General features: G+C 39.4%; 1 protein-coding gene across 1 annotated transcript; it reads left to right on the forward strand.

Moving 5' to 3' along the window:
- The first annotated feature begins 1,791 nt into the window (after nucleotides 1-1,791).
- Nucleotides 1,792-10,939, forward strand: S1PR1 (sphingosine-1-phosphate receptor 1). The gene is made up of 2 exons (XM_075833356.1): nucleotides 1,792-2,066; nucleotides 7,341-10,939. The coding sequence occupies exon 2, from the start codon at nucleotides 7,417-7,419 to the stop codon at nucleotides 8,539-8,541; it is 1,125 nt and encodes a 374-aa protein (XP_075689471.1). The 5' UTR covers nucleotides 1,792-2,066; nucleotides 7,341-7,416; the 3' UTR covers nucleotides 8,542-10,939.
- Nucleotides 10,940-11,153: the final 214 nt, after the last annotated feature.

Raw genomic sequence — 11,153 nt, forward strand, 5'->3', positions numbered from 1 at the left:
AAGCCATCTTATGTTACAAGGACAGCTGCGATATTCATCTGAAAGGCCGCCATGTACATTGCAAAACCAGCTGGATGCTGGGAGCGAGACCCGCGGCGATCAGCTGATCACCTCAGGGGGCCATATTCTGAAAGTGGTTGTCTCTGATGAGATCAACTCTCTAATGTAACAAATTTAATAAATGCCATCTTGGCAGTGTTTTATGTGTTTAAAGCCTTATTCACACGGACGTGTCCGTTTTGCGCGTGTGTCATTAGCATATGGTGTGTGGCTGCGTGATTTTCGTGCAGCCACCATCAAAAACTCTGTTTTTATGTTTACAAACAGAAAAGCAGGAGGTGCTTTTCTGTTTTCATTAATTTATTTTACTACTGTAGCGCGCATCACGCGCGGCACCCAGAAGTGCTTCCGTGTGCCGAGCGCGATTTGCACGCACCCATTGACTACAATGGGTGCGTGCTGCGCGAAACACGGCCAAATATAGGACATGTCGTGAGTTTTACGCAGCGCACATACACTGCGTGAAATTCACTGACAGTCTGATGGCCCCATTCACCAACATAGGTCCGTGCGATGCGCGTGAAAATCACGCGCGTAGCACGGACGTATAACACGTTCGTGTGAATAAGGCCTAATGGTTTAGAGCTTTCAATGCATATGCAAACGGACCTTTTCCCCAAGTCACCCCCAAGTTATTCTTGATATCTGAAGCGAGAAAAATATACTAAAATAGCTATTTCTCGGCCTGACGAAGACGCATGTCCTGCGTTGAAACGCGTTGCCCATCCTATGTTGCTCAAATAAATCAGCTTACCAGCACTTACCTGCCTTTTCTTCTCATTGAGGAGCGCTTTCCTAAAAAATATCCATTTTTTAAAATATATATATTTTTTTAAATATATAATCCCCAAGTTATTCTTGTCTGTCAAGCTTTTAAATATTCTATTCAGCTATTTCTTGGTTATATCTATTTCTAGTAAAGGTGGGTGACAAGCAAAATGGCCACTATTACAGCCCACTCAGTTTTCTCAGACCCCTAAATGACAAAATCTGTCTAGTCATGGAATTATACAGGAGCAGCAAATGGATCACGGCATAACTAGGTAGATTTGCTATTCAGGGGCTTAGGTTGCTACCCAGCCTTCCCAGAATGGCGCTGTGTGATACAAAAAAGCTGAAAGCGACGTTGCCCGTTTGTTTGAGGTATGGGTGGAGGTTCCAACGGTCGGACCCCTACTAATAAGACAATGGTTAAGAAGAACCATAATATATAGGTGGCGGTTCACTAAAGGTAACTTCACACTCAGAGCAGATGCTCTAAGACTCTTGTAAAATAGTAAAGACATATAAAATACTAACTGTCATTTCCATGAAAGACTTTGATGTAAGTACAAGGTGAGATTCTACCTCTGTCATTGCACACATTTTGCTTAGCAGTAAGTTGACAGCCGCTGGAACTGACTCATTCTAAGAGGAGGGGGTAAATAAAACCTCCATAGACATAAACCACAAACCGATCCTATAATGTCTGTATAATGATAACTGTATTGGTGGTGGTTTGATATATGGATGTAGCAGGGATTGATTTATCGGTTACGACGTCTTTGGGTGTATATGGTTTGTGCAGTATGATAGGACTCCATTTTTCTGCAGTGATATGTAGATTCACAGATAACACAATGTGATACTACAATTGTGAAAAATAACAAACGCTGGTCAGCTGTATCTAATAAACTCCGCTCTGCTACATCTGTAGTAATTCAGAGAGCATCCTGTACACATTGGGAGGAGCGTCTGGGTGGAGAAGAGTTTCTACAGTGTGGAGAGTGACACAACTCACAGACAAAGCATCTGAGCTGCAGCTTCACAGCGCTCTGTGGGCACTCGCATGGAAACACCACTGGGCAGGAATGCCAGCAGCTATGAGGTTTACTTATGAAATGAAGGATCTCTCACTTCTGGAGTAACTTAACCACATGGGAAGAGATTTCAAAACTTTTTTTGGGGAAGACTGCGGTTAATGTTCCCAGACTGCCTGACCACAAGAACTTCACTCTCACACAAAGGTATAATGTACAGCAATGTAGCAGTTATCACAGATGGTACGATTCATAGTAAATGTATAGAAGTTTGTTGGAGATTGCATATTGTGCAATGTAATGTAGTAGTGATAACGTATTGTACAATGTATAGCAATGTCGAAGGGATCACATACATATCATACAATGTTTAGCAGTTTCGTGATCCCATATCGTACAATACATTGTAATACAGAAGTGACAAAATACAGTATCGTACAATGTATAGTAATGTAGAAGTGATCACATATACGGTATCATACAATGTATAGTAATGTAGAAGTGATCACATACAGTGTCATACAATGTATAGTAGTGTAGAAGTGATCACATACAGTGTCATACAATGTATAGTAATGTAGAAGTGATCACATACAGTGTCATACAATGTATAGTAGTGTAGAAGTGATCACATACAGTGTCATACAATGTTTAGCAGTTTCGTGATCCCATATCGTACAATACATTGTAATACAGAAGTGATCAAATACAGTATCGTACAATGTATAGTAATGTAGAAGTGATCACATACAGTGTTATACAATGTATAGTAGTGTAGAAGGGATCACATACAGTGTTATACAATGTATAGTAGTGTAGAAGGGATCACATACAGTGTCATATAATGTTTAGCAGTTTCGTGATCACATCGTACAATATATAGTAATATAGAAGTGATCACATATACGGTATCATACAATATATAGTAATTAAGAAGTGATTACATATACAGTATCACACAATGTATATTAATGTAGAAGTGATGACATAGTGTACAATGTTTAGTGATGTAGTAGCGATCCCATCGTATGATGATAGTAATATACTGGTGATCCCGTATACTGTTGTACTGTGTATAGTAACATACTGACAATGTGGTGTGATGTATAGTAATATGGCGGGGAATACACATTGTACAATTTATAGTAATGTAGTAGTGGTCACACATTGTATAATCTTTAGTTATTACATACAGTATATGATGTATAGTAATGTAGCAGCAATCAGATGTTGTATGATGTAGAATATAGTAATGTAACTGGCACGTGCCACCTCATGCTGCCCATAGGTGTAACCATTATAAATCTGATCATATTGGACATATAATTGGGATAATGGTCACTCTGAAAGGACTTACATGCCTGTATATTGTTATTTCACTGGTACAGTTTTCCCATGGGAACATTTTTCTTTGCATGAAATTCATGAACAATTGTAGACGCCTCAATGACTCCTGATTCAGGAACATTTAATTTTAACTACAGGGAATGACCATTAACAATCATTATTATGGTGGTACCAGAATCAGTGGGGTATAAATGTGATCGGTCATATTCTACATTCACCTATTGACTGTTTAGATTAGATGTCTAGTGATAATCCGTATCATCTATATGTTCATATACTTCCCATCACTACTGTTTTCATGTCTAGGACTGTTGGTCAATTTGAAGCTACATCATTTCATGGACTGATTATATCCAAGGGCAGCCTTAGATCTTTTCCTCCGTCCACCCCCGAGTATAACGGATTTACATCCCGACCAGCAGTGATATGAAACAATAGACACTTGCTCGGGAGTTTTACACTAATCTGTTTGCTGATCTCATTTAAGCAGGGGCACAGCACCAATGCAGGGGCTGCAGTGTATTTGGATTCCCTGCTTTCTTGCTGGATTATCTGGCCCTTTGGATACACACCTGCTATCCTGTGCACCTATGTAAACACGTATAGCTGCATTTATTTGTACTTAGGCTAATGTCTCCTTTGATTAACACCAAAACTAATTATTCCCAATGGAGCTTTGCACAGTGAATGAGAACTCCCAGAAAGTAGCTGTAACTTAAGTCACCAACTGAAAACCTTTAGACATCTTACTCTGCTCCTTCTATTGCTAAGCGCTCATTCAGACGAGCGTGTTCCGTGTCCGAGTGCTGTCCATTGAAATAACTGGCAGCACACGGACCCATGCAAATCAATAGGGCTATTCAGACATGCATGATTTTTCACGCATCGTGTGTCCGTTGTGTGAAACTCACTGCATGTCCTATATTGCTGCGTTTTTGCAGACCTTGACGCCCTCTGAAGTTTATTTGTGCCTGAAAACCATGCACAGCACACGGACAACATCCGTGTGCTGTCCGTGTTTCACGCATCAGTTGCTAAAGAAATGCAGAGAATTATTTTTTTTAAAAAGACTGTGCTTGAAGAGGAGAATCACAGACGTGAAAAGCGGATGCCACACGCAAAGCACACTGATACGAAACGCAAAGCACACTGATACGAAACGGAAAGAACACTGATACGAAACGCAAAGCACACTGATACGAAACGCAAAGCACACTGATACGAAACGGAAAGAACACTGATACGAAACGGAAAGCACACTGATGGCACATGGACATGAAATGTAGGAAATGTTTCTTGTGCACGCATATCGGACACGCTCGTGTGAATGAAGCCTAATACTGTCCTGGAATTAACAAATAGGAAGGTGTGTTTGTGTGTGTGTGTGTGTGTGTGCGTGTGCATATATATATGTGTGTGTGTGCGTGTGTGTGTGCGTGTGCATATATATATGTGTGTGTGTGTGCGTGTGTGTGTGCATATATATATGTGTGTGTGTGTGCATATATATATGTGTGTGTGTGCATATATATATATATGTGTGTGTGTGTGCATATATATATATATATGTGTGTGTGTGTGTGTGTGTGTGTGTGTGTGTGTGCGCGTGGCCATATGAATGATCTATAAGAACATGTTATTGGGATTTCCCTCAAGAGGACCACATGAGTGACAAATGTATGTCAATTGTAGAGATTTTTCACAAATGAGTAAGAATGAATCATAACCGAGAACCAGAGTGAACATCAATGGTATCACAATTTAATAATGAAGCGTTCCACTGAGACTCAGGAGCCCCTGCTTCTACCTCGGTTAAATCCTGGGGTCTTTGTTGGTCACTTGCATTAGGTGTAGTCAAGTAATCGATTAACATCTTAAAAATCAATGTGATTGGTCAATCTTGTGCCTAGTGTAGAGGTAGTTATAGGAACACTTGAAGTCTTTTACCCATGTTAAGAGCCGAAAATGTTTTCATTATTGAAAGAAATGTCTAAGATTAACATATTGAGGGCTCTATACCTTCTATATAGCATGAACTTCATCTGTTATGTAACTTGGAGGTGTATTTCTGAGAGTAATGTGACCATTTTTCACTCCGAAATACACCGGAAAATAAGCTGTGTGAACATGCCCTTAGGCTAACGTCACACCATTGTCATTGTGTACTGTTGGCGTATACAGAAAATCTCCTGATGTATACACCAACGTACTCATAGACTAGGGTGGGCAAAGAAAGGCTAAAGGAGTGACCTTTTGGCATATGTTTGGCTGGGATATGTCAGGCAGCCCAACTGTTCAAAAGCATAGATGACTGTATACAAAATATTTTTTTGGGCCATTCTATGGCAGTTTCACATAGTGGGACCATTGAACGTGGTGTGAATTTAGCCTTATAAATCTGTACATTCAAAAATACCTGTGATGTAGGGGAAGGACCTGGATAAGTCTCATAATTCGAGGTAATTGTTATATAACAAAGGCAACAACTACAACACGTATATGCAAAATCAAAATGCCCTTCTGGACCCCTATGCCAACATATTTATCTCTGAACAAGAGGTCCAAGTGTTTTTTTTGGAGAGAAGGTGGCGTGACCCTGGAATAGGAGAGGGCAAGCTTTGTGCAGGTTTATACCAGACATGAAAGCGGCGTCAGGCTACTCATCGGCCACCGGGCTTTTTCCATGGCCCATACTACATTGCCACATGGTTATATGTAGGACAGTAGTTCATAGATTACCAGCAAATGTCCTCCAAACACACACAAAATGAATTCATCACTGCAGACAGGGAAGCTTCAGTCTAAGGCTGGGTTCACACGACCTATTTTCAGACGTAAACGAGGTGTTTTAAGCCTCGATTTACATCTGAAAACACGGCTACAATACGTCGGCAAACATCTGCCCATTCATTTGAATGGGTTTGCCGACGTACTGTGCAGACGACCTGTCATTTTACGCGTCGCTGTCAAACGACGACGCGTAAAATGACTGCCTCGGCAAAGAAGTGCAGGACACTTCTTGGGGCGTAATTTGAGCCGTTTTTCATTGAATCCAATGAAGAACAGCTCCAAATTATGCCCGTAATTGACGCCTCGCAAAACGCGAGTACGAGCAATTACGTCTGAAATCCAGGAGCTGTTTTCTCCTGAAAAGAGCTCCGTAATTTCAGACGTAATGGTCGTTATTGTGTGCACATACCCTTACACTATTCTCAGACACCTTGACAGAGTTCACGGCTTCCTCTGGATGCAGAACAAATTGTACTTTGCTTCAATCCCCTTAATTTCCTTTCTTCCAGTCCATTGTTAGCCAAGTTTTACCATCACTTCCGCAAAAAAAAAGAAGACCTTAACCCAGAAGACAAAAAGCTTCCTTTAGAGAAGAGTGACATCATACAGATAGATAGTTGAGAATTGCCTATTCTACTATTTCTAAACTGCACCTTATTCTGTGTCCATCAAAAATGATAATAGTTTATAACGTGTCACACTTGACTGTGATGTTATCTGCGTTATGTTCCATAGAATGGCAGAAAACGTACTGAGTTACTATGATGCACAAGAGAAATAGCAGAGTAGAGCTGAGTTTGTCACTTGGTTCAACTGATCACAATGTATTATCTATGGTCTTTAGGACTGCATTATCTTAACTCAGTGACTTACCACTTTGCACAAATTATGCAGCTTTAAAAAAAGAGAATGGCAAATCCAGCTCTGCTATACCGATATAAAATTTAGAGTTTGTGTGTTTGTAACTGAGAATACATATTAATGATAAGTCCATTTTTTAACCATTACGTTACCACCTATCCAATGTTCTGCAGGTGAAGTTGTGAGTTGTACAGTCTGTTTTCTAGATCCAGAGACTATGCAGAACAGACAGGACATTCCTAGTGAAATCTGTTGAATAAAATGACATCCATTTTTAAAGGAAATTTTTTTAAATCCATTCAAATCCGTACATATATCGTTTTAACAGAGAAAATGTTGTCAGTAACTGTTTTTCAGATGAAAACTATTCAGAAACCTTACTAATAATTTAAGGCACATTTTATTTTTTACTAATAAGAGCAGTACTGTATATCAAATAAGCAAGGACCAATAAATCTAACATGGTTTTATAATGTTTTTCAGGAAAAGTTCCCCGCCTGGAGCTAAATTTAAGAAGCACTTCCGCCACCTAGTGTTTTATTGGAAAACTACAGCAGCTATGACTCCGACTGTACTTCCTCATAAGAAGAGTCTTTACTATAACCATGAAACAATTGTAGCCCATTACAATTACACAGGGAAGTACAAGAATAACTCTAGCAGTGAACTGAAGCCCACCTCCATCATCTTCATCATTATCTGTTGCTTCATTGTGCTGGAGAATGTCCTTGTGCTTCTTACTATCTGGAGAACCAAGAAGTTTCATCGACCCATGTATTATTTCATTGGTAACCTAGCACTTTCTGATTTACTAGCTGGAGCTGCATACACAGCCAACATTCTCCTTTCTGGATCCAATACTTACAAGTTAACACCCGTACAATGGTTCATACGGGAAGGGAGTATGTTTGTTGCCCTCTCTGCCTCAGTCTTTAGCCTCCTGGCTATTGCCATTGAGCGCTACATTACCATGCTTAAAATGAAGTTGCACAATGGTAGCAAAAGCTCCAGGTCTTTCCTTCTGATAAGCGGGTGCTGGTTGTTGTCATTATGTCTTGGAGGACTCCCCCTCATGGGATGGAACTGCATGACAAACTTGGAACTTTGCTCCACCGTGCTCCCTTTGTACCATAAATATTACATCCTTTTTTGTACCAGTATTTTCAGCATTTTATTGATGGCCATTGTTATTCTTTATGCCAGGATTTATTTCTTGGTAAGAACGAGAAGCAGAAGTTTGACCTTCAGAAGAAACTGTGCAAGGGCAAGTAGGAGCTCCGAGAAGTCTATGGCCTTGCTTAAAACAGTCATCATTGTCTTGAGTGCTTTCATTGTATGTTGGTCGCCCCTCTTCATTTTTCTCTTGCTAGATGTTGGATGTATGGTTGGGGCCTGCCAGGTTCTCTTCAAAGCCGAGTACTTTTTGGCTCTTGCTGTACTCAACTCGGCCACTAATCCCATCATCTACACCTTGACCAACAGGGAGATGAGGCGCGCCTTCCTAAAGATGGCTTGTTGTTGCCACTGCCCTATCCTGAATCCAGGAACCAAAGTAAAAAGACCCATCATTACAGGAATGGAGTTTAGCAGGAGCAGGTCGGACAATTCTTCTCACCCTCAGAAAGATGAGGCGGAATACCCAGTGACCCTTATGTCTTCAGGCAATGTCACCTCCTCTTCCTAGGACACGGGTCACAGACTGGAATTGAATATGTTTTTTTACAAGTTTTGTAATATCACAAGAGGAAATTCATCTGGATAGTGCCAAGGCTGCCTTGAGTCCAGCATGATAGCATAGAACTGGGTGGAGATGAGTGGAGCGCTTGACTGGAAGAATTAGGAGCACAAAAGCTGCATAGACAAGACGGGGACTTGTGGAACACTAGTCAATATGGAAGGATGAGATTTAAACCTAATGTACAATATGGATCGTTTGCTCCATGAACAGTTTGAATACGGGATCTAACATCACTTACCCTAAGCGTATAGGACTCTTAATATAGAACATGGCTCTCCTGTAACTGTTCTATATGGTGGAGTCCAATTATTTTTCTTTGTAACAAAGTCTGTCTGAATAGTCTAAATGATGGGTGAACTATGGAAAGGCAGCATCACTACATGTTTCTCCCAAACTCTGAAAGTCACTTGATGTTGATGATGGTATACAGATGTAGCAGAGCTGAGCCTGTCACTTGGCACACCACATCACGATGTGTTATCTGTGGTTTTACATAAGGCTTCAGGTAAAAATACTGGAATATTTTGAGACATAATTTAGAGTTAACCAATGCACAAGCAATGCAACTCCACAAAAAGTTAAATGACAGATTCAACTCTACTACATCTGTATATTCAAATAAAAATCACCAGTGTGATTTGGGTTAGATGGGGCTAAGCTCTTACCTATTTTGTGGTTTTTATAATGTTAAAAATGCTGCAATCTCCAGTTTCAAGGGGAAATATATTCTACAACTGTGTCCTAAATTACTGGTTTACTTGCCCATAGCAGATAATGTATTAGTGCAGGAAATGACAAAGATTTCTATACAGTAAATTAATGAGCAATAGTATGGGTAGAATTTGTCAGTATTAATCCTCTCCTGGAGCAAGCAGAGCTCATGTCACATTTCATTTTAGTCTATTTAACTCTGATTCATAAAAACTTATATTTTTTGAATACCCCCAACTATTAATTTCCAATGAAAACTAAAGTGTACTCATCATGTTCAACCAGTAGGGGCACTGTTTTGGCTGAATTTAACTATAACATTCACATAGCTGTATTTTTGGACGGTATTTGCTCCATTTACGGGATTCTTTCCCATTTTTGGCAAGAAATACATGGACCTAACTTGGATCGAAAAGCCCACCTTGTGAAAATACCACTGAAACATTAAGAATGTAATACTCTATGTACCTAACGTATCAAAACTGTTTCAGAGAATATGTGGCCTTATTGGCTATAACAAACGAAATCTGCATTTTATTTTTTCTACGAAGTCTAGATTAAATTAAGCTCAACTCTGATAGGCTGCTATGGGAAATAAAGCCATTGTTTCTTTGAGACCTTTTGATACACATCATACACTGTATAGGGGCACATATGTCCTGGAGGTTTTCATAGCGCCTAATGAATATTGCATCTGTCCAGAAATATATTTCTTAATATTGTATGGACAACAGGTACACTTAATGAAGGGGTTGTCTATAACGGTAACTGAAATTGATACCATTCCTGTTTATAAAACTTTAAATTATTTAAACTGTATTCAGAAAATGTTTATCATAAAAACACAACCAACAATCCACAATGCTTTTTATAAATCTTGCAAAATTCAAATTAGGTGAAAGCTTAAAGGGATTAGAAAAACATGGCTGCTTTATTCCAGAAAACAGTGCCGCTCTTGTTTACAGGCTTTGTTTGGTATTGCAGTTCAGCACATCCAACTGAATGGTGCTGAGCTAGAATACTAGACTTAATCCAAGGCGGAGAGTTGAGCTGTTTCTCAAAAATAGCATATCCTTTTTTTTTAATGTCATAACAACACTTTTGAGCTACTCCTTGCATCAGATATTAGGGAGTCGTTTGGTTTCAGAAAAGGCGCTACATGAAATCCCTGATCTCCAAGCTGCTGCCTATTTAAATTCCCACTGTAAAAGAAATTCCCTTATATCTAGTGCAAAATGTTGATCTAAAGTTGATCTATACATAAAGAAAATAACAAAAGCAAGCACTTATTTATTTACCAGTAGTGTTACCAGGTAGGGGGAGGGGTGAAAATGAATGAGTGACACATGGGTCAGCCTAACCTATAAAACCCGTGGAGCTTGTACCCAGACTGGGTGGCACTTCTCTCGTAAACTGTGATACTGCAACATGAAACTGTTTTTGAATGTAATAGTTAAGGTAAAGTAGTGTTACATTTTCCTATTTGGGAAGCCTTTTTCTCAGATTATACAAAGCTGTGTTGTTCTAAACGCAAACTATTGACAGATGGTCTTAATTCGCCATTTGTAACTTTTTATTTTGTTTCTATTTAGTCTTTTTTATCAGTGCAATTAAACAGACATTTTTGTTTGTTTTTTGGTTGTGTTTTTTGTTTTTACATAGTATTTAAAAGACCTGACTCTTTTTGTTGGATTTGCACATAGAAATGCTGTATTATAAACCTGTAATAAAACTGATCATTTTGTAATTACCTCTGCGTGATCAGCTTCGTTTTGTAAATGATATAACGGACAAAGTCACTCCAGCCATTTCCAAATATGGCTGGAATAAAAGTTCCGGAACATTGT

Source organism: Rhinoderma darwinii, chromosome 7 (genome assembly GCF_050947455.1).
Source record: "Rhinoderma darwinii isolate aRhiDar2 chromosome 7, aRhiDar2.hap1, whole genome shotgun sequence".
In the NCBI taxonomy this organism is placed as follows: Eukaryota; Metazoa; Chordata; class Amphibia; order Anura; family Rhinodermatidae; genus Rhinoderma; species Rhinoderma darwinii.

What these genes read in the sequence shown, in the direction of transcription:
- S1PR1 (XM_075833356.1), top strand. Translation starts at nt 7,417, where the DNA reads ATGACTCCGACTGTACTTCCTCATAAGAAGAGTCTTTACTATAACCAT.